The 25342-nt window shown below is 35.3% G+C and overlaps 1 protein-coding gene across 8 annotated transcripts in view; it reads right to left on the bottom strand.

Moving 5' to 3' along the window:
• Positions 1-25342, bottom strand: part of LOC105195148 (cysteine-rich motor neuron 1 protein) — a 542960-nt gene that overhangs the window by 110797 nt on the left and 406821 nt on the right. For 7 of the 8 annotated variants that reach the window (XM_039452145.1, XM_039452146.1, XM_039452148.1 and 4 more), the window contains one exon: positions 5790-5885. The exons of the other annotated variant lie outside the window; for it this stretch is intronic. In XM_039452145.1, coding sequence (XP_039308079.1) covers positions 5790-5885 — 96 coding nt within the window. The remainder of the gene's footprint in view (positions 1-5789; positions 5886-25342) is intronic. 8 annotated transcript variants of the gene reach the window in all.

Here is a 25342-nt window from a genome sequence, read left to right as displayed (position 1 = left end):
ATTTTTATTTATTTTTATTTAAAATTGAAATAAAACTTGCTTATATTTAACCAGGGTTGGGTAATAACTATTTAAAAAATTAAAAGTTAATAATGTTTAATTATATACTTAATTTCAAGTAAATTTTTAATTTGAAGTAGCAATCTTTAAAACACATAATTTTGAACTTATTAACTTTTCTCTTAAATAAAAAATTTACCTAGAAAAAATACAAAATTGTAAAAAAAGCAGGTAAAAAGACAATATTCTTTGTTATTTCAAGTAAATTTAACTGACAAAATAAATTTAGAAATTAAATAATATTATAATTAAATTTATTTGATAATTTGTTTTGTAATTGTTTTATTAGCTGAAATAATCTAACTTTAAAAAATTATAACATTTTAATTTAATATAAATAAATAAAGCTTTTCAAAATTGACTTTTAATTTAACGCAATTTTCAACTAAATTAATTTTTGGTTCATGTAATTTTTTTAACGTAACTAAATTAATTTTATAAACCGTTAACTTTAATTCAATTTAGTTTTTAAAAATTATTAACGTGTCCAACTTTATATATTTAACTGTTAATTATAACACGATTCTTTTTTAACCGGTTAATTTTATAATTATTTCTCAATAAATGCAAAGTTAATAAATCAAGTGTATTAAAAAAAAGAATTATAAAATTCATCATTATCAGGAATATTTAGCATGTGTATCTTTAATCCCAGGTTAAAATTAGCCTACTTTTTGATTATGTTTGAAAAAAATTCAAATTAATAAATATTAAATAAAACAAGTATCTAATAAATAATAAACAATTAATAAGATAAATGCATTATGGGCATTTGTTCTTTAAGTGAGAGTATTCTTTTATATCACAAAAACTTATCAATTTTATATTTACATTTTATTATGTATTATTTTTATATATATATATATATATATATATATATATATATATAAACATTCTTTTGAACATATATTTTATATAAATTGACCAATTTCTTTCTTATTTATAATATTTTTCTCGTATTAATAATTTAGCATCTATACACACTAATATTAGTTAATATATGTACATTGACCTGATAGCAAATAACTATTTATTACTGGGGCGTACTCGTGGGATAGATAACAAGATGACTTGACTCTACATTTATTTTGTACTGAAGAGGACGTAATAAAAGTTGAAACGCTTGCGACGTAGCTAGTTGTTAAATACACATTGAATTACGTTATGAAATACACTTACGAAAATTTACGCATGAAAAGTATTTTGTGATTTATTATTCTTAAAATCTTACTTGGAATATTTTATTAAAAATATTTGCTTGCCTATATGATTTTTCTTCCTAATTCTTCAACAATATGTGCTTGCACTAAAATATACTACGAGCAACTAAGCAACAATGTCTGCTACATGTACAAACACGGTTGTAACTATCGCCAATGTTTCGTTTTGAATATAAATCTAATTAATTAACTTATTCCTATAGTCAACTGATCTCAATTCCACCTATGCAATTCACCGGGAGAGAATTGGATGAAGGATAAGTGTCTGTGGTAAATAAAACGGCGAAATATTCCATAAAGTAAATTGGTAACAAAAATATTATTTCTGTTCGTTCGGGATTCACTGGATTTAAGCAAAAAGAATTATTCTATTCTACCTTTTACATTTCACATTCTCGTACACCGCTTGCTCCGAATGTTTCCCGACTCATATACGAGATACACCAAACCGAGCACGTACAAGAGGATTATACATTCGCGCGATCATTATTTTCATTACGCGTTTTTGAGCGAAGCGCGGTGTTAACTGGCGTACAATGGACAAAACGAATTTATGGAACGGCGGTAATCCGAATACAATGGCGCTGCGATGAGAAACGTGCGCACCACTGGTAAGTACTCTGCCCGCCTCTCGCGTTCAGGGTGTTTTCCATCGTTCTCATGCGCGTGCATGCGAGGACTTTCCGATAAAAGGAAAAAAGGGGACCGCAATCATCGGCCACAACGGTTGAATAAATTCCAATGGCGGGCTGCGGCGCACAAATGAAAATCGAACGAGGACCGCCACGAAGGTGGGAATTTCGAGGCGCGTGCAGCGCGGTAATCAGGCAACAAATTAACCATTGTATTTATCTGCGTAATTCGCGTACTTTTTTTTTTCAGCGATTGACACATCCGCATAAAACGGATTCGAAGAGAAGCCATTCCGGTCACTCCCGGGCGCGGTAATTACGTCGTTGTTTTTGGCGATTATCGTGCGAGCGGTACGACGAGTCTAGCCCCATCCGGGTCTCGTGGAATGAAGACTCTCCGGCCGTCCTCTACGTACGTGCACTCTATGCCGCATGTGCATCTGCATTTAGCGCCGCGCGTATGCACACAGACACGCCGTGACACGGCGGAACGGTGTCGGCTTTCCGGACCGGCATTAACCTAATTTCCCCCCCGCTTTTAATCGGCCGGTTAGAGAGCCTCCAGCGGCGAATTCAATTTGTATTTCTACTTGCCGCTCCGGGCACCATCGTGGAGCGATTATCGGATTATTTGACGTTTTCCATTACGCGCGCGGCTAACGCTATGTCGAACGCTTTATCGTTCCGCTTCAAACGCCATCAATTCCGGTTGCCACGACGGCACCCGTCACCCCGCTGTGCTCGATCACGAGCGTCTTTTCTTCGCGAACACTTGACACTCGGTGAATAATTTAATTGACCTGTTAACTTGACGCGCCCCAACTCGAGCGGGGCTCGACGAATCAGATCGAGCAATGAAAAAACGTTCGAATCGTTAACAATGATAATTTCTCGATTTTAACAAGGAGGTTTTAATTGATTAATTAAAATACTGTAAATGTTATAGAAATCTATTATCGCACGCTTTTACGCTGGCAAGAAATCGTGTCTTGTTGGCCACTGATTATGCAATGCAGATAAAAATCACTTTTTGTAACTCTTACGATTCCAATTAGTGATGCACAGAGAAAACGATTTCTTTGAACTTAATAAATTTTATTGTATCTAAATGAATTTATTTGAAATGAGCCAAACAAGCCAATGTTTGAATCAATAAGTACGACCAATAATAGAGTTACAATCAAATAATAGAGTTACAATCAAATAACAGAGGTTTTTTGAATTAAATAACAAAATTTTTATTCAAACAAATGTTTCGTATAAGCATACGTTGTTTCAATAAAACAACTTCTAGCAACTTTCTATCAAATAAATACTAAAACACTGAAGAAATCTTTTTCTCTGTGTGAGATTAAGTATCTTAAAACCAAAGAAAAATTATGTCTAAATTGATCATATCGTTAAGTAAATCTAAAAGTTTAAAGTCTTTGTTTAATTCCAATGTAATTCTTGTAATATTTAAATTGTACAATATTTAATTGTACACAACTCTATCTTCTTTATCACTAGTAGAATTTTTTGTTTTTAGTACTGGAGAACAAATTTTAATATTAAAAAGAAATTAATAATCCGATGATTATTTTAAAATGTTACTTATATTTAAAAAAAAACAAAAATATTTAAAGTAAACAATAAAATAAGAGAATTTAAAACACATATTAGGTGTATGCAAAAGTTTTAGCCCTTTAATGTAATTATTTTTAATTGAAATATTTCACTGTCGTTTTATGTTTTTGAAAAGTTGATACTGAATTTTCTAAAACGCCATTCATTATGGTTCGATGATGCATATAATGTTAGAAATAATTCAATGAGCGTCGAAAAATTGTATATTCGACATTGTATTTGAATGCGTATAAATTTTAGCAAGGAACAAAATTCTGCTGAAGCATCTGAATCTATTTGCTCTGTTCTTGGGAAAAATATCGTGTCCCTCAATACGTGCAAATATTGGTTCCGTCGCTTTGAAGACGGTGATTTTAAAGGCGAGTGATTGTCCGCGCTCTGGAAGCTTAAGGCCAACAATTTGGAAATGTTGTTGAATGAAAATCCACCCCAAACGCAAGTACAACTTGTAGAACAGCTCGGAGTTAACCAAGTAACAGTTTCAAGGCGACTGCATAAAATGGGAAAAATTCAAAAGCTTGGAAAATTGGTGCCGCACGAATTGTCGCAAAACAGCATTATTCGCCGACTGAGTACGTGCGTTTTGTTGCTTTCCAGGTACAAAAAGATGTTTTTGTGCACAATCGTTACCGGCAATGAAAAAGTGGATTACGTATGGTAATCCTAAACGCAAGCATTCGTGGATCCCGAACAGTCTTCTACATCAGTGGTAAAACTAAATATTCACAGCAAAAAGGTCCGTTTGTGTATTTGGTGGGATGCGAAGGTGTAATTTATACGAGAATTTATTCCTTCAGCCGAGTGAAACGGTTCATGTTGAACGCTACAATCGTCAATTGAATGAGTTGTCCGACAAAATTGAGGAGGAAGGACCATTTACCAAGGGAATCGGAAAGTCATTTTGCTAGAAAGTCATGTTGGTCAGATCATTCGAGAAACTATCATTAACTGAAAAAGTTCTTCTGCACGCGACTACTCTCCTGACTTGGCGCTTTCAGATTATCATCTACGAGTATTCTAGCCGATGCAGCACTCCTTATTATAGCAGGACAGCGCTTTCGAGATGTGACAGAAATACGAAAATGGCTCGATGAATTTATCGTTTCCAAACGAATATCTTTCTTTCGCGAAGGAATCCGACAGTTACTCAAAAGATAACAAAAAGTTATAAGAAATGAGGGAAAATATTTTTCAGATTTATTAGAGTCGCTGTACTTTATTGTAAACAAATAAAAATTTGAAAAAGGGATTAAAAGGGACTAAAATTTTTACATACATAATAAATAATATATATTACTAACGTTCATATTATTGTTATGTCCATCTATGTATCTGTAGAATACATGGATTTATTTTTAAAATAAATAAATCTACATCTAGTTGTTCATAGAAAATGTGTAACTATATCTAAAAGTTACAGTTTTCCTCAAATAACTGTGTCTCGTTATTTTGAAACATATATCTCTTACAACACTGCTTACAAGTTCGAATCTGTTTGTGTAGTTTCAAACTCTTTATGAGCATTTCGAAAAACAAGAGTTGAACGTTCAAGCGGACTCAAAGCTAAATTAAACCTGTTCGATTTTTCATGAGTGCTTTAGTAGAAATTTATTTCAAGTGAAAAAATTAATTTACTGAGATTTTTTTTATAAACAGTATTTAAGCCCTAAGACTAATTTTAGTCTTAGGGCTTAAATACTGTTTATAAAAAAATACGATAAGAACTACTTGTAAGTATATTTTGAATCCTCACAAGTACTTATTCTAGGATTCGAGACTAATAATAATTAGTCAGTATCGATCACTTTGCAAGTGCAGTGTATGAACTATTATTGCTTAAGGATATATTATTGGAATTTTAAACCTTGATTATTGGATTTGATTCAGACTTTTATATAAGTACATATTAAATGTGATCTTATTTTTAGGTACAATATGAAGGAAAACGTGCCTTATTGGCCCAATTATGGACATTTCATCTTCGACGACTCTTTTATCTAATTAAAGTGATTTTAAATAGTCTTTAAAAATTCATGAATGTACTTTCAAGTTTCTAGAACAATTATCTGTACTTCTTTTTGGTAAAAAAAAGAATGTAATGTAGTAATAATAATAATAACATATTCTTTTCAGCGTATACAAGGCAAGAAGAAAATTTAGTTTACAAAATTTTTCTACCACTCATCCATTCTTTAAATCTAGTGCTATTTATTTTTTATATTTACACATATGAAATGTACAATTTAATTACCTTTGGAATTTGGAGGAACATTCGGGATTAGAAATCGGTTGGACTCGGAATACCCATGATTGGATCTTAAAGTAATGTTGACATCGTCTGTTTTACCTGTAAAGAAAAACAACTTTGTTAAACAAGTTATGCTGCGTTTTACATGATTATAATTTCTTTTATACAATTGAAATACACACGTTAATGTACATATGCACTGAGAAAAAGTGCTATTGAATCAACAGCATCAGTCTAATTGACAATATTTTGTTAATTCCTTAACAGTATTAACGAAACAAAAAAATCAAAGTAAAGATAATAGCAAATACAAATAAATGAATAAAATTCAGATGAATCACCTACTTATGTTTGTAACAGCCCGAATGTTAAATTGAATCAAATTACGTTTTAATTCATATTACAGCTTTTTTTCAGTGGACGGCCCTGGTCAATTTTTTTCCCAAAAATAAAAAAAATAAAAAAATTATATTAGAGAAAAGTGAGCTCAAGAGCCACGCAAGATGTCGGGTGCAAATAAATAACAAAAATCTCCAATGTCAGGCAAACGTTTCGATCTTTAATGACGGTCTTCCTCAGTGATAATACAAGTCTATAAAACAACAATCGCACTAATTAAGATGTGAATTTATCACAATAAACAAATAAAGAACAGAAATAAGAAATGAAAACAAGTTATAGATAGAGATTGTGCAAAACCGCGGTGTACATCTTACTACAACGTCTTAGAATAAAAATATTATGAAAAAAATTATAGATTTTCTTGTCGACTTTTACCTCGATATGACCATAACTGTCAATTCACCGCAACATTTACTTAGTGAAAAAGTTCTATAAGTCATATGCGCGAAATACAAGTAGAATCGAATGTAAAATAAATAATATTGAACCAACAAAGTTCAGAAGTCTAATTTAAAAACGTATAATGTTTGATAAATTGGATGTACATGAAGATTTCGATGTAATAGTGGGAATCTGTTGATGTTTCATAAACCGTATGTTTTGTAAATCGCGTTTACGTAAGTCGCGTTTAATCGGTAAAGTTAAGACGACGTCAGTATATCGCCTTGAGAATTAATTTCAAACGTTCTCTAAGGGGCGTTTCGTTTTGCCCCATTTCGCACGATGATCTTCTGACATTTTAGCAAACGGAAAATTTTCAAGAAACAGCGAGATATATAAGACCTTGTATTCAACGTTATCGTAATAGTCCAAAGCGCGAAGATCTAAATGTCGATTGGAGCACTTCGAGGCTCAAACAGTTTTGCCGCTCGAGATACCATCGACTCCGGCGGCACTTATGCAACGAAGAAGTTGCCGGAATGCACTTTCTGACGTTACGAAATACGCGAGGCGTCATCGTCTTCGCGGCGCTCCGGCGGACGGATGGAGAATAAAATGCACGCGTCGCCGAATGGATGCGGGACGGTCCGTTGAAAGTGCACGACCGCGTCGCATTCGATGGTGCCAAAGCCGCAAAGTAAGAGCGACAGTCGTACGTTCTCCCGATAATGCATATCGCGATCCGTCGAATCCTTTGACAGTTGCGGGTATGGGTGGCCTGTCAAGACACAGCCCGCGTTACACGAACGATCGAGATATAGAGAAACGGTTCCATCGAGAAAATATCGAGAGTCAAGCCCGCCGCCTGTCACGAAACAAAAGATCTTGAGAGCAGCAAGAACTCGTGCCTGCAATACGCGTATAAAGATGAAATATGTTTTAAGGAAGAGCCAAATGTACCGAACACTGCAATATTGAATAATACGAAGAGCGAGGTCTATCGAGAGGAGAGAAGAAAGAAGGGAGAGTGTAAAATTTTCTTTGTCATTGTTAAATTATTTTTTATTCACCTTCCAACTGTATGTGCCCGAAATTGGATGTAATCACCTGATGCGATTCTCGATGATTTAAACTTTATAATCACGATAAATTTATAACGCTAAAGATGGTTGGAAGCCAGGCAAAATGTACGAATTAAGGAATAAAAGCATGTATAATAGATATTATAGATATATTAAATCATTAAATGTATCAATACGCAATTATTGCGGTTTTGACTTTTAATTGCCTCATCACAATGATTGATTTTTAAAATTCTCAAGAGTCCAGAAAGAAATTTGAAATTTGTACATGTGACTTTACGACTCAAAGTAACACCCGCTTGTAATTGTAAAACCGACAACCTGCCTATCTAGCTCTCCTCCCTAAAAAAGAAGTATTGTTAGAAAGGATTTGAATGCCCCAAAACCAAAGTTGTCTTAACTCTAGTCCGGTTAACGCCACTACTAGTGACTCTAGCCCTTGATGGAGAGAGTATTGCTGTGGTAGGAATGTTTGCTTGCGAGTTAGAATTGGCAACTTTGTCCAGAGCCATTTCGAAAGACTAATGTATCGCTGAATACAGAGTCTTGTAGTCTTTCATGGACGTGTTAGTCCAACAAGTAACCTTTTTCTCTAAACCATAATAAGAAAACATAGATATTAGAAAACTAATTAAATCTCTCTCGACACTCCTCGTGTAATTTTATACACCTTTCTAAATTCATTAAACTACGCGATGAATAAATTTTTAGTCTTAAAATGCAATTCTAAGTTGAATGGGAATGGTGATATCAAAATATTAAATTGCAAATTAAAATTGAACGATGTCTCGGAAAGTATACAGAAAAAATTAGTATCAAATCAACAATTCGTTGTTTCATATATACGCAAGAATATAAATTCTTGAATTTCTTGAAAGAAATAAAATCGTCTTGTGTAAAAGAATCTTAAATATACACAATTTACTTACATGAAAAAACAAGAGTTCTTCATTTTAGCAAATTATGTCTATTTAGGATTAAATATTTTTTCAAGATTTTATATTCTTGCTTATAAAACAATGAATTGTTGATTTGATATTAATTCTTTTTTCTATATAGAGCGACTCGATTCCTGGCTAAGAAGTATTTTTTGTCACAAATTCCTCACAGTATTTAAGGACAGAAAGTGATAAATGCTTGTTAGCATCATTATTATCTTGATTTAGTATTATGATATTATATCCTTGTTTAAATTCGCACAAATTTATTTGGCACGCAATTTGATGAAAATGTATATAAAATTGTACAAAAAAATATCAATGCAAAGATCCGATTATGATCGAGGAGCTTAATCTTTAATTAGTTATTTTTCTGTAAATAACAATTTCGCTAATTTTGCTTATTTATGAAATGTTGTTTTTGGTCAAAACAACATCTTAAAAGATTTTAACAAATTCTTTATTTAATTATTTAATGATTATCAAAAAATAGAATACCGGAAGATGGACAAAGTTCGTTGCTCGTTTCATTAAAAATAAAAAATTCAATAAACAATGTTTATTAAAATAATTGTAATTAATATATAATTTAATTTATATTAAAATATATAAATTATAGTTTATTAAGGTATATAATTATTATCATATATTAATATATAATTTCGTTTATTAAAGTAATTATAATTAATATATAACTTAAGTTACAATATTGATAAATGTTTTATATAAATTTTTTTCAGATTCTTTGAATGTTTTAAGGCAGAAAAAATAGTTCCGAACGGACAGGATATCACTCGAAAAAACGCATATCAAAGGGTTAATTACTGTCATTCTAAATTTAAGTTAAACGGCACCTTGCAACAATGTTGCAACAATCTGCGCCTACTTTTTCTTACACACTCAACATCTCGGAACACAATCATTAATTCTTGCTACGTACTTTTGCATCAGTTCTCGACTCATTCTTGATGCGGCTCTGTTGCGATCTGATAGCAGAGGTCCAAAAGGGAAATCGCGATGTTCGCGAGCTGCACCGTTAACCAAGGTTTCTGTTCGCTCACCGTCCACTTGGCTCCATTCGCAAGCGGCTTTTGAGTTCGACGACCGGATCGGTCGAGGATGCATTATGCCGACGATGGATTTGTGACGGTACGCCGCGCGTTAAGCGGCTTCGTGAACCCCGTTCAAAAACGGGATTCCCTGTATTGCGTGCCCGTGGCATTTTTATGATTTGCAACGATCGATACCGAATCGGTTAGCAACGCGGAAGTGAATGTTTCGAGGACACGAGGAGACAGGCAAACGAGCACGAGCACGGTAAAGCATCCGCATTTGAAGGTGACGGTCCATGAAACTATTACATAAAAAAAAGCTTCATCCGTTATCACCGATCGTCGTTAAATTAGATCGATATATCATCGATATATCGATCAATAAATATCAGTTGAGCATTAATTTTCTAATTAGCAGCTCACATCTTTTACGATATTTGTGCGTAATGGACCATCTCACATCTTTTACGATATTTGTGCGTAATGGACCATATATATATATATATATATAAAATATCGTAAAAATTATTGTAAAAATCAAAAAGTTGTAGAGTGTTTATTTTTTAAATTAAGTCATATCTTCGCAACACAAAACTTTTAGTCCCAGTCCATAATAGGTGTTGCAAGCCTTCAGCCGTAAGAAATTGACCAATATATATATATATATATATATATATATGATGAAAGAACTTTTTCGTGTGAATTCGCGACTATTTGAAGGAAAACCTATATCATGCAGTTTTATTCAAATACTTCAGACGTATCCTTGCCTGCCAGAAGATATAAAGAATCCCACGCAGTAGACGATGCCAAGCAGACATGTTTCATCGAAATCGGATTACGAGACATTCGGATAGCAATGACATACGGACATCGCGCGCCTTCCGTTCGCGCATGTGTTATGCATACTCCTGTTGCAATTGCACCGCAAAGGCGACGGCAACAAAATCGATAGCCCCCTGGCTTGGAAATTATAAGCTGGAACTCTAAATATATAACCGTAGAATTTTTCATTAATCGAGTTATCGATCGTTCAAAACCGATATCGAAATAATTTGCCTGATTCTGTATAATGAAACATGAGCGACTTCGAGGCATCCATTGCACATTTGTGTCTCGAAAACGGCGTCAATTTTTCTTCCTATTTGTCATAAACTTTGGCGAATTTATGCAATAATCTTTACAATTTTTTCTTCAATATTGCGCTCATTCTGTCATTCAATCGATAATGACTTTCAAAGTTACAATCAATGTTACAAACTTACAGTTTTATTAACCCTTAAACACAGCACTTGGGTTTAGAGAAAAGGTTTCCCATACGAAATTTCAATCGTTTGCTGTGTGAAGAGAGAAGGCTCCTTATTACAATTATAATTATACAATTATATTTTTAAAAGGAATGACAATACCACTTTTTCTTAATAATCACTCTTTAACTTTGAATCGCGATATAAAGTCTTTAAATCCCGGTCTACAATAGGTGTAGTAAGCCTTAAGAAATTGATCAATCATAATTGAATATAAAGAGAATAATTGATCATAATTGGTCAATTTCTTACGGCTGAAGGCTTACAATACCTATTATGGACTGGGACTTAAAGTTTTGTGTTGCGAAGGTATGATTTAATTTAAAAAATGAATATTTTACAACTTTTTGATTTTTACAATAATTTTTCCTTAATAACCGCACAATAGGTCATTTTTTCGGCAATAACGTTTATTGTCACATTTCTGAGATTCTGAACTGTCATTCAAAAAAATTTGTCTAAATATATTGAAAAGATATTGGATGTTATGACTTCTCTAAGGCCGAATACTTAGGTTGTGTATAAGAGATTAATTCTAAAATCGTGCAGATAAAACATGATCTTTTCCAGCACACTATTTTTTAATTGCCTGTACAGATTTAAAAGTCCTTTTCTACAATTAACGTATAAACACTAATGTAGTGCGAACTTATTGACTTTATACCAAAAATGAAAAAAAAAATCAAAAAATTTAGATCTGTTTTATCTATCCTTACTTAACCTAACATGGCATCTACAGATGTCAACGTGTGGCAATATTTGCTTCATACAAAAATCCTGCAGTGTATTTGTACAAATTAAAAATTGTTCGGAATATGGATTACACAAAAATATAGTATTGCGTTCTTAATGTTATATTTAAATACTTAATATGGAAAATCAGTGTGTTTAAAATTTGTGCATGTACATGTATGCAATATTGATGCAGTAGTATCTATTGTAAGTCGTTGTTCAGTCGGTAAAATTCACGACTTCTTAAATAGTACAATATTCACCATTATATATTAAGAAGTAACGCATAATATTTTAATATCTCCTTTCTTCGTAGAATACTAATTTTCCGAGCAATTCATTTTAATTGAAAAGTCGCGCTATCGAATGCTTTGCACAGAAAAATCTCAGAGGCCACGATGAGAGCGAAGCGAAGATTTCTCGAAATAAATTCGGAGGAACGGCAATTATCACGGGAAGGCAGCGAGTAGTCTGCGAAGGTGGCGGAGAAAAAGGAAGGGAAGCAAGAATGAAAATGACGCGGAAAAGCGAGCGTCTAAGAGGAAAGAAGACAAGGTCCGTCGTTCGCTCGCGCCATTCGCGCACCTCCTCCCGGATCTTCTCCTCGAGATTCTGTATATTTCACCTCCGGGAATACGTGGTCTCCGCTGCACCGCACTTTCGCCAAGAAACTTTTTATCGGTGGCATTTCTTAACAGCGGCACGCGAGGTGGTCGCCCTTTACGCGAGCAAGTCGCGGAAACTCGCAGGAGAGCATTCATTTTTCCCTGAAGAATGCGCTCCGAGTCGTTCGCGCGGCACGATTGCGAGTTACGAATGCTCATGATCCCTGAAATATCGGCCTTCTCTCGACGAATCCGCTCGTAAAAAAAAAAAAAAACTGACAGCGCGTGTTGTACATTATGAAACATCGCTGTTGCATTGTCCGTTCATTTAAGAGAACGAGAGGTTTTTATTTCAACCGTTTAAATCGGCAACGATGAAAAATTGAACCAAAAAAAAATGTATACGTTATGTTGTGGAACACGGACGGTTGTAACGGTTGAATTAATTGGTCTTGGAAAACATCACCGGTTTCCAAAATAAATTTCATCATTTTCGAAAGCGGAAATTGGTAGAAAAGTGCATTAATGCGCAAATATTCAGCTACGTATTTCAGGATAACTGGAGGGAAAGAGAAAGAAAGAGAAAGAGAGAGAGAGTTCGCCAATGCATGGCAAATAAATGAGAAATAATTACCTCAATTTATCCGACCAGCGAAAACGGAAGTTTTAGTTCCATCAAAACACGGTTACTCGAGACCGAATAAACATAGCACGGGAAAAACGAATAATTAACAGATAGTAACCACGTCACGCGGGAAGTAATGCAACGCGATAACGAGCTCGTTTCTAACGAGAAACGTCAGCTCCACGCTCGGCGTGTTTCGTTTAGCGCTGCGGAGGGCTATAGGGGATGTTTACGCGAGACACGCATCTGCGAATAATCCGGCGGGGATGGCATACAAATCTGTGTGTATATACCCCCCATGCGCGCGCGGGGCGCCCGCGATAGAGCTGGGTCTGCTGTCGTTCGCGAGAAAAGCCTCGTGAAGCCAATAAAAGCGGATTGCGAGAGGGCCGCCGACGTGTGGCAGAAGAGACGCGCCCGCCAGCGCCCGCCGACCTGCCCTCGTAAACCTCTCTCACGCGGATAATGCCTGAAATCCGTTACGAATGCGACATTTACGAGAGAGCGTGACTTTGTAACGAACATTACGCGAAAAATTGCATTGCCACCGATAATGCCACTCGTCTCTCTCGCCGAGAGAAGTTGTATAAGCCCCGTATAAATATAAGAAGGATAAGCGAGAAGAGAACGAGAAAAACAGAAAAGGGGAGGGGGGAGGAGCGATAAAAATTACGAAGCGCGTCGAACTCCTCGCGAACGTTTCGCTCGCGAACGTTTCGCGACGATGATGTATTTTTCCATTTATTTTCGCGACACCACAGTTTCGCAATAAATTTTGCGGTTGCGAGCGATCGATAAAATTATACGATTTAATTCGATAGATGGAACCCCGGACGAGGCGAGAATGCCCTAGCAGTTTTTCCGCCGGGCGCTAGGACCCGCTATCTCGCCACTTTTATCTCTTTCACGGCGATTTTCCGCCGTGCGACGACCGCGAGGAACTCGATTATCGAATTACCGGAATTCTCGGAGAATTAGGAAATAATCTCTTAACGCGTCCCAGAGTTGGCCGGCGAATGTTCGCGCGGCGAGAACCGGGAATTTCGCGGACCATCATGGATATTTCTCGCTTCGCTTCCCGATTAAATCTTGTTTAGCACAAATTAATATCCGTCCCGGAGTTTCGGGATCTACGAAATCACAAAGTTGAATTTTTTCAAGGATAAAAGCTACTGCGGAGAGCACGAAAATTTCTAACTGTGACTGATTAATAGCTTTATTAACCCTCCGTGGCTCAACCGGGGATTTGAAGACCGGAAAAAAGTGAAAAACTTTTCGGGTCAAACAATTGTGAAATCGTATTCTAGAATGTTGGGAGAGTGTACCACACACACAGATTTTTTTTCAGACTTTTCTAAAGCCCAGAAACCCTTTCAAAAATACTATCAGGCGCCAGTGACCCGATTAAGTTAGGAAAGCAGCGAAAGAAACATTGGACCACGTTTTTTTGAAAGTGATAATAAATAATTTGAGATTTACAAAAAGGCATGTTTCATTGATCATCAATGTGTACAAAAATAATTTTTTAAAACAATTTTGACTTATTTAAATTAACTTTTACTAGGCTCTGCTCTCAGGCGGGCCCAAGTCTTTGCGCGATAACTTTAACAATTTTCAATTTTTTTTAACAAAACAAATTTTCACTTGTGTAAAATACAACTCTCTAAGACTTGACTCGTCAAGGGCCACTTTTTTAATTACAACAATTTTTATAAACATTTAAAAGTCGTAAAATTTGTCGAAAAAATTAAATTTTTCCTTTAAAGTACTATAATTTTTCAATTTTTTCAAAATTTGGAAATTTGGCTCGTCAAGTCTTAATGACATCATTTTACAAGATCATAATAATTTTTCTTGTTTCTACAAGAGCATAATAATTTTCCATTTGTTTTATAGAATATTAGTTTGCAAATATTGGAGGAGTGTGTCGTCGAATGGCCCTAATACAAATTTATTTTAATACATTAAAATCACTTTAAAAACTAATTTTTTATACAATAATAATCAATTAAACATGTCCTATTTCTAGACATCAAATTTATTTATTATCCTTTCCAAACAAAAATTTCCAAAAATCAGTAACTTTTGCACTTTTCGAGAAAGTATGTGATATATCCCTTGATGTTTCTGTAGATATATAGAAACCAAAATATGTCTTATTAAACTTGATCAAGAGTCCATTGATAGTAATTAATCGCCCGCACGTTACTGACGGCTCCACCGTAATCCTAAACACCTTCGAGCAAGTGGCACTAGAGACTACGGCTCACTGTGTGCTCATTAACATGACATGTATACGTCCTTGTAATAGGAGCACTGCCTAGTAGACACTCTCGCATACATTGAGCCCTTAGAATCGTCTCAACGATTAGACGGAGCGTACTGAAACGCGGGACTAGCAAATGGCAGGAGATAGAGACCGGATGAGGGCCACGAGAGGAGAGATAGATAGATAGAGAGAAAGAGAGAGAGAGAGAATCACCTGGGAAATCATCTTACATAGCCGTGGCCGCGCGCTTCTGCCGCACGGCGACTCGGCAACTTATCCCAGTCGTTTCTCGCGGATCCTCAGCCTCGTTTAGAAAAGAGGTCCTGCGAGCGCAGAGTTAATATCGGCGTTCACGAAAGCCGTTCGTTGAGCCCGCGTCGCTCGATTAATCTCTCCCCTGTTCGATTATTTTTGTCGGGTCGCATCCATTAGCGCGCGAGCGATTCGTGCGATACGCGCTTCTTCGTGACGCGTATTAATAATCGTGTTTTATACATCCACTCGGTGTGTGCGTGCGTGCGTCTACGTACGTGTAAGGCGATGAAGATTGCGTTTTTTGCAACGAAGATTGCGTTAGCGATAATTAATGAATTTGCCACGTGTACATTGAATGAAACGCGCGTTTTCAATTTTAATATTGCATACTGCCTATTATATACGTAAGAGACTAAAATAACATTTTATATGTATATATGTATATATAAACGTATGCATTATCTGCAGCTCAAGTTAACTGCGCATATAATTAGTATTTGCAATCAACTCATTTATACATGAAGACAATTTTCTCATAAAAGGCCGAAAATGTCATGAAAGTTGTACAACAATCTTGTATTTTGAAAAATTTTATGTGATGATTTTCTGATTTATTAGTACCTACTACACATATTTTATATTTTGACACAATAAAACATAAAAAAACACGTTTGATTATTTTACTAAACTGTATAGTTAAATTTCAGTGATTTTAAAATGTATCGAATAATTATAACTCTTTATTGTTTCAAATACCTAGTAATGATAAACATATACGATACATAGGTATATAAATTTTACAATGTAGCATGTTTTCGATCTCACTCATGTCTACTTTTAGATGTAGATTAACTTCGATCTTCGTTTAACTGACTCTTAATCTTCCTCTAATTCTTAAAACTAGAAAAGGATAAAAATTAATTTAAACATAAAAGTTAGTTTATATTAATCGAAATGGATATTAATCGGTTATGGTAAGTGATTGGCGAGATGTTTGTACCATAAACAGAAAAGGTATAACACATTTCATCAATCAATAGAAGAATAGAGCATGCAAGCAGAAGATTTATGATACAGAAATTCGGGTTAGAATCCTAATAGGATAAGCGTGTTCTTCAAAAAGCGATATATGTATTTAACATTAAATATATGTATAATCATGTAAAAACAAAACTTCGTTTGTGATTATGCATCATTATATAAGAAAATTTTATTTCAACCTGTAAATCTTTTGCTTTAAAATGCCGCATAGTAATTTTTATAGAACAGTTCATAAAGAGTCTTACTCTTCTATATATTTCAATAACTCCTATTTATATATGACGGGTTGTTAAGAGAGTTGTCCCGAGCTTATCACACGTGATAAAATTTGTAGCAGATTTTGTGGTAAAATATAACGAAAAATTGTTTTCGTGTAGAACAGTTTAAATCTTATATTAATGAAGTTTGCAGCATCAACAAGCTCATCTAGAGATTGGTATTTCTATGCGATTACGAGACAATTACATTGCAGCACTGAGCATAAAAATAGTAAACTCGATAAGAGAAGTGTTTAATTTTAAAATATTAAAATGTTTTATTTCTGTCTCTGCTTTTTAAACATTTAGAAATGTTTCGTTACAAACCATGTATATGGATTTAAAACACTAAAATGTATAAAATTGAAATCTTTAACGGGTTTTAAATATTTCAGTGTTTTAAATCAAAACACCGTTCGAAACAAAACATTTTTAAGTATTTAAAAAACGGAGACGGAAATAAAATATTTTGATATCTTAAAATCAAACACTTCTTTTCCGAGTATAAGATAAAACCGAGTTTGCGGATATCCGTACGTCTATAGCGCCCATTTTATTGGGACAACTACGAGGATCTCAATGCGCGCTCGGACGAAAAGACCGAAACCAATCTAACGATAGTTCATTCCCTCTGCGTCAGGATTGAAACAGAACCGCGCGTTTGCGTGCGAGAGGCGAGAGACGGGGAACGAAATGGAACAAGAGAAACGGAGACACTGGCCGCTTTGAATAGCTTCGTCAAATAAGTTGGTAGACCGCAACACGCGTACCGCATACCTACATCACCTGCCGCTACGTTCTCGTACACTTTTCGCGGTAGGTAGCTCATCGCCGTACACCGTATGCATTCACGTACATACATACAGTGCATCTTCACGTGCGACGACACGATACAAAGTTTCACCACCAATCGCGACGCGGCTGCATTTTACGATCGGCGTCCCACGACACGCGTTTTTGCACGATCGCATGAAGAATCGCGCGTGTATATGCTGTGTTCTCGCTCCCTTTTATTCTCTTGTCACCTGCTACGAAGAATAAATTGCTCTACGTCGAATGGCAAAATTCGAAAAGTGGAGCACCGGAGTTTATCCGACCGCGACACGTCGCGTCGCGAAATGTATCTTGTCGCTACTTACTCGCGAGGATCGACGAGAAAAAGAAAACGAGAAAAATGCCGCTTGATAATATAATATTCGTACAGAAACGCGTGTTACAATATTTGGTTGTATTTATTATTATATGAGCTTCTTGTATGCTAAAGTAAAATCGTGCAAAGGAGAAGATGATTACACGGTCGTCTATTTATACATTTTGTACAATAACTTTATGAATAATAATATTTGAATTAAAAACTTAATGATTACATTCGTCGTGTTGCTTAATCGATGCTACACTCAATATTATGAAATATTTTATTAGTTAGGATGTTATTTATGAAAATGTGAGGATACTGTATAATGAATCGAAAAGAAACAAAGGCGGTAATGGCCTACAAAAATATATTTGAAAATTTGTTCAAAAGACACAGTGCTTTGTCATAAAATTATATATTTATTTAAAATACAGAAGTTTATATGTAAATGTATGTAAATATACATGACCCTTCTGCATATAGGTCAGCATTCATAGTTTTATTTCAAGATTGCTTTAAATAATGTCTTAAAGTGCTGATACGGCTCTCTAATTGATTAATGACATCTTGAAATGGTACTCAAAACGGACTTAAATATAAGAATGGACTATAAATACCGGTTATAGACTGCAGCACTGAAAATCTGCAATATATACCGAGTAAATTGGAATTCCTGTGTTTTACCATAAGAGATGACTGCAAAATTCAACCGTAAAATTCACCCTGTACGTATACATGTATACACACAAAGTAAATCTTACAGTTGCAGTCGGTAAGTCATCTCTTATCATAAAACGTTGACACAGGAATTAAAACTCACCCTGTATAATGCAAACCATAGATTAACAGTAGAATTACAATAAATAAACTTATGGAGTGATTACGTTGAAATGGAAACTTCGAAAAACAAATCATGTCAGATTTCTTCAGATGTCAACACGCTTGAGAGGCTGCATTAACAAAATTCCATGTTATTGTTTAACTTTGTAACTCGAAATGTGTAGAATCGATAAAACAAAACGTTAAATAACTAAAAATAAACTCAAGTACATAATATACGTATGATAATTTAATTTAAAAAGAATAATGTAAGTGAATGTAATTAGATGCTAAAATGTTCCTTGAAAAAGTTTTGAACGACTCAAAAATAAAAATGTAACAATTACCTTGTAACAAATGCACCATTACGTAACGGCGGACTCTAGTAAACAAATAATTCCATAAGTAATCATGATTTGTCTTTTAATAACGGAGATATACGAGTGGTTATACCCACAACATCATCTCTGTTCTATAAATATAATGTTGCTAAAGATCATATATGAAACTATCGTTCTTAAAGAACGAGTATACTGAAGCAAATTATAGACATTTTTATTACAAAATATCTTTCAATTAGCTTTAAAGAATTCCAAATCCTTTTATACAATTAAGTACGCGCAAAAATGAAAACGGTAAAGGGAGATTTTATGATAATAATGAAAATTTCTTTTTAACTGTTTCAAGTTTTTAATGTGTCTAATGTATTTTCATTGTTAACACGAAATCGCTCTTTGCCCTCTTCATTTTATTTAAAGTTCCGTAAAGCCAATTCAAAAATGTTTTATAATAAAAGAATCTCGGTAATTTGCTTTAGGAGTAAGTAAAATAAAACGTGTCTTTTTAAAACTATTCTTGAGAAGAGCACTGATCGTCAATCAGAACGAGTCAAAGAGAACGAGCAGTGTCGCTGTTAAGATGTTAAAGAATCCATACACGTCAAATCCATACACTTGCGTCGGGCGCCGGTAAGCGCTAATTATCATAAATTGTAATAATTCATTATACCAGGCGTTATCGCCTGATCAAACACACCGTCCACGCGTGTCTCGCGTGCGCGATCGCTGGTTGGCTGACGCGTTTCGCCGGACGTGTATCGATCGCACGATAATGCGAAATGAAAGGAAGGAAGTGAGGACGGGGAAATGCAGAGAGGCGAAAGAGACAGGCAGAGAAAAGAAAGAAATTACTTTGCGCAATAAAATTGCAACGGACGCATGACGGGGAGGGAGAACGAGATGCGCCGAATAAATCTCTTTTCCTCTCGTGCTCGCGACCCAGTCCTGAAAATTGCGAGAGAATGCGTATATAATCGAATCGCCATTGTCCCGGGCGTGGTTGTCGACCCGGCCAATTAAAATAACAATATGCTCAATGGACCGTTTTGCATGCAAATTAAAGGGGGTCACTCGTATTCGACTGTATCGACACTTTTCACAGTCGTCGCGCTATATTGCCACTATATCGTATCGACACACTACTAGTTTCCAGTACGCTGCCGTTAGCACGGAGATCGGTTGTACGAGCGAATCTTGGATATATCGCCGGGATTACGCTAAAAATTAGCATGAGCACTGCCGTGTGACGAGGAGAAGTAATTTTGTGCGTCATGACACGAGCTTGATATGATAGGAGCATCGGAATTTTATTGTATATCAACGTTATTCTGAATTATTATGTAATCCATTTATGGTCCCATCGATGTCAACTTTCCGAATTAGCCTTACTCGACTATTCTTTATTTTAAGGAAGATAAAAAGGGTTGAAAAGTCAGTAAATTTTGTCTAGTTAATACAGGAATTAATTAAATTCTAAATCCTTTCGTGTGACTTATAATATATGTATGTTAATAATTAAAAACTATTTCCAAAGTTACAAAATATTAATGTATGAAGGTACTGCTGGTACGCATCCATCACGGTGTAAATTGTGGTTTTGCAGATTACGGGTGATCTAGTTGACATATTTAATCAAACAGAATTATGTTTCGGAAGCTTACCACTATAAAGTGAATTAGAATAAGCGAAATCCGGCAAAAATAAACAAAACGACGACAGAAAGTACACAAAATTAAAGAAATAAAATACTTTTTATTATTATAGAACAAATAATAGTATACAATTGTTAGTTTTAATACTTTTTAATTTAAAAACCATTTTAATATTTTTGTTCGTTTCGAGTTATCCTTGCAAAACCACAGACCACCATGCAATAAATCAGGCTGCAATAGTTTCATCCGTTAATTTTTTGTAACTTTGCAAATAGCTTTTTTATAGTTAATATATAACATAACTGCTTACAAAAAGATTTTGCGTTCAATTTATATTTATATCTATAATATATTGACAGAAAATATTTCTGGATTCGATGCCATGTATCATAAAATAAGATTGATATGAGAACAATTATATTGTTGGAAGAATATTTTATTTTTCTTCTTAAACAGAAAAAATTTTCAATTGCATAAAATGATCTTAATGTTATCCCATTAATTTTCTCAGACAGTTTTAGATTAGATTATGGAAATTTTTGGCAATTTCATAATATTCTTGATTTGACAATAGATCAATCCAAAGATAATTTGCAAATTATTTTTATAATAAAATAAAGGTTTATTTAATAAAGGTTTTACAAAAGCGTTTACTTTGTGGATATTAAAGATATTTTGTAGCATAAAGGACCATAAAGACTCACTTTACAGACAAAAGCTGCTAAGCTTTACATGAATGTGTTCCCAATTACGTAGTGATTAATCATTGCCCGTTATGACGTTGAGTAAATTTTCATAAATTTCCTAAATTTAAGAACATATAAGCTGAAAATTATACGTATTACTCTTATCTCAAAACAATTAGTCAATCTTATTTAATTCAATAAAGGAGAATAGAAATTATAGACCTTATCTTATTGTTCAAAGTTGCAATAAGATTAAATAACGTCGAGAATATTTTTAGTCTTGTTATTAGAAATCTTTTCTGATAGAACATATTAACGCGTCAAAATTAAAATTCCGCTTAAAAACAGATCTGAAACTAAATCAAATGTGACAATAAATTAACTACATAAAACATCGATGTAACAATACTTAGAAAGTGAATTAATAAATATATGTTATTAATAGAAAAATGTATTAAGTTTTATTTAAATTAAAATAATTCAAATATCAAGCGACTTTCTGGCAAAAATGTATGTATTAAAATTAATCACAACGTTTTGACCTTAGATTTGGATTCTTTTCCAGTGAATCAATTGTGATATACATTAAGACACGTATATAAAGGAAAAACGTTCGACAGAGAGTTGTTGCCAAAGAATCTAAAAATTCGATACTAAAAAACACACAGTATAAATACAAAAATTAACAAAAAATACTCGCTGAACTTACATGTTTCCATAGTCGAAAATATATAAAACAGTTAAACTTCAAATTATTTTTAAATTGTTTGAATACACTTGAAAAATGTGCAACATTAAAGAAAACTAATTTGGTACTTGTTCCTGCAAATTAATAACATTAAGGAAATGTACGGATGAACGTGTATCTCTATGGAAATGACTTTACACGTCCGTACATTTGCTAATACGCGCCCACAAGCAGGTCGGACATCGAAGATGATACGTCAGTTTCGCTTCCTGATTCCCGATCACGTATCCGAGTTGAACCGCGAATGCATATATACACGCACGAGGAATATCGATCCAGACTGCAACACGTCGATATATGCATGTACAATCGAGAGGATTAATGCGTGATCTCCCTCGGTGGTAGTTTGGATTATCGGACGTTGCGAACGTATCAAATGCGTTCTGCAATCCTCGCAAAGTCTCGAATCGCATGAGATGACGCGTCTCGAACGGCAACGTCGTCGTCGCGAAAACGGAATGAATGTCGCAGACACGGAGAAATATCGCGCGCCGCGTTCGTGTTGCGGAGGCATCTCGAAAAGTAATGCGCATATGCCAGGCTAAATGGGAACGCAGCGTCGGCCTTTTATTATTTTACTCTGACGTAGCTCGGCGCAATTTTTTAAGTTACAGGGATTTTAAGTTAAAAGTTCTCACGTACAGATTTTCGCGAGCGCAGGTCCTACATCTCCCGGTCCACGGTGGCGGCGCGGCGGCTGTGAATTTGCGTCGTATGAAGACAGATTTCTAAAGCCGAATTCTCGATTCCTCCCAATTATTTTTACCATCGCAGAAAATGACAAAGCAAATATGAAGACAAGAGGGTGTACGGAGTGTACGTCAAACAAGTGTGCAAGGACTGTCAGCAGTTAAAGGCCGGAGAGGAGGAGAGGAGAGAAAGAATTCGCTTTTGTGTCTTTGACCGGAAGAGGACCTCGACCTGACGGTCGATCCCAGCTGGCCGCGTGTGTACATTCGCCGCGTACGGCCGCCTCAGCCGAATTCATCTCGGAGATATACATATTTGGCGCGATATGTGACGAGCGATCGCTGCCCCATTCGTGATCGTGCTCGCCTCTTTCCAACAAGATTTCAAATTTCGTCACGCTGCGCTCTCTCTCTCTCTCTCTCTCTCTCTCTCTCTCTCTCTCTCTCTCTCTCTCGTGCGCGTGTGGCGGGTACGTGTACATTACGAGCATTACGATACATGTATGACGAGCACCGACGAGCGCTCGGTGGACCGGTGGTCGAAAAAAGTAATGAGAGCGCGCCCGCGTGAGATTATTTATCTCGCCGCCCGCCCCCGATCGCTCGACTCGAATTCAGCGCGCGCGCGGAGCGAAATCAGCGCGCGAGGACGTAATTTATTAGCGCGGCTTTGCACCGACCTTTTTCGTAATCGTCGCTTCACGAGCGACGAGACGGAAGGAGAGGCAGAAGAAGGAGAGGCGAGAGAAGAACGCGCGTCGCGCCGTCGTCGTTCTCCTTGGACCAGGATTCGGTCGAGTCGAAAGGGGGTCATCGGTTTTAAGAGGGTTCTTCGGGATCCTTCTCGCCAGCCCCGTCCTTCATTGTTTTATCGCTTCATCCCGAAGAACCACTTCGCCTCGAGTTCCACTACCTCGGGGCGATCGATTATACGCTCGCGTGGCCGATGATTATTACTTCTTTCGAGCAATCTTTTCGCACGAGGGAGTAATTCGTCTGGCGCGGCGGCCTCCGCTCGTCCCGGACGTCGCGCCTGCTGCCTGACGTTTTTAACATTTTGCACGCTCATGGCCCTCTCGGAGAGCTAGAGAGACACGTGAGGTCGGGTTAGCCTTCGATCCGAGGATTACAAAGATAGATACATTTTAATAACGCCGTCTCCGAAGCAGGCATGCTTTGCGATCTTGCAAATCATCGAGCAGCATTGAGCTCTTTGTTTTCTTCCTCTTTAAATTTAATATTCTCACTAGATACATACAGATATTAGAGCTATTAGAGCTCAACCCTAACGGTACATGATATCGAATGAATATTGTGATGTTTTACAAATACGTGTACCGCACGATATCACGATATTGTACGAATGTTCGTACAATGATCTAGAATATTCTAGAATATTCATACGATATCTTGCGCTGTTAGGGAATGTATCTTCAATCATTAATATCACACGAAATAACGTAGATAACTAGTGCAAATTTTATTTGCTGAGTTTTGTAAAACTTTCCATTGTGAAACTTAAATCACAGCTTCGTCAAGAATCGCGATACACGGCAAAAGATTGCCGTAAATGAATGTTATATCGTAGGATCTATCGTTGTGAACGAAATTGCTTCAAATTTCTGCACAGCTGCGGCTAACAAGACGAAATTCGCGATAATATTAAATAAAACCAAACAGAAATAGCTCCGTCTGCTGTAAATTAATTTAGTTAATTACGGTCTTCGAATCTTTTGGGGATAGAACGAGATGGATAGAGAAAAAGAGAGAGAGAGAGAGAGAGAGAGAATGTACGTATACGTGTGTATGAGTATGAAATATCCATGATTTACGTGCAAATATTGCTATCGACCATTGCACTTTTTGCTGCAATGACACACATAATCCTTATCACACGTGCATTTTCGTGTTATTGTTGCAATAATAATTATAACAAGTTGAGATTAATTCAATACCAGAATACGAGAAACCTGCTAAAAGCGTTGAAAATTCTCCTGAAAAGTTAATTCTACATCTATTTCATTCTCTTTTACATAAACTTTCAATCGATGATCGTATAAACATTTCACGCAAAAATGTGCACTAAACAGAATTGTGTCGATAAAGCTATTCAATTTGAAAAGACTGATTCGTACAACACAGTTGGAAAATTTTTGTTACATAAATATAACACATGTCGCATGACCCAAACGATCCACTCAAATTTTTGTGCTAATTTAACACAAAGTAAGTTAAAAAATAACACAAATATTATGTCAAAAGTTAACACAAAAAAATGTTATACTTTGGTATAATTTGGAGGCAATTTGTGGAAGTATATTTTTCTTTAGTAAAATTAACATTTATATAATTTATAGTAGTAAAGTTATATTATTTTTAATATTCGTCATTCTATTTGTTAAATATCAATTTAATATTCAACAAAATATTCAAATAACGTAATACGTTATATAAATTATATAAATGTTAATTTTAATAACACTTGATTTAAAAATTTTAACAAGAACACACCGGTTTTGCCATAAATACAAAATGTATTTTAT

This window comes from Solenopsis invicta, chromosome 7 (genome assembly GCF_016802725.1).
Source record: "Solenopsis invicta isolate M01_SB chromosome 7, UNIL_Sinv_3.0, whole genome shotgun sequence".
NCBI classification, from domain to species: Eukaryota; Metazoa; Arthropoda; class Insecta; order Hymenoptera; family Formicidae; genus Solenopsis; species Solenopsis invicta.
This window is presented reverse-complemented; position numbering and strand designations above follow the sequence as displayed.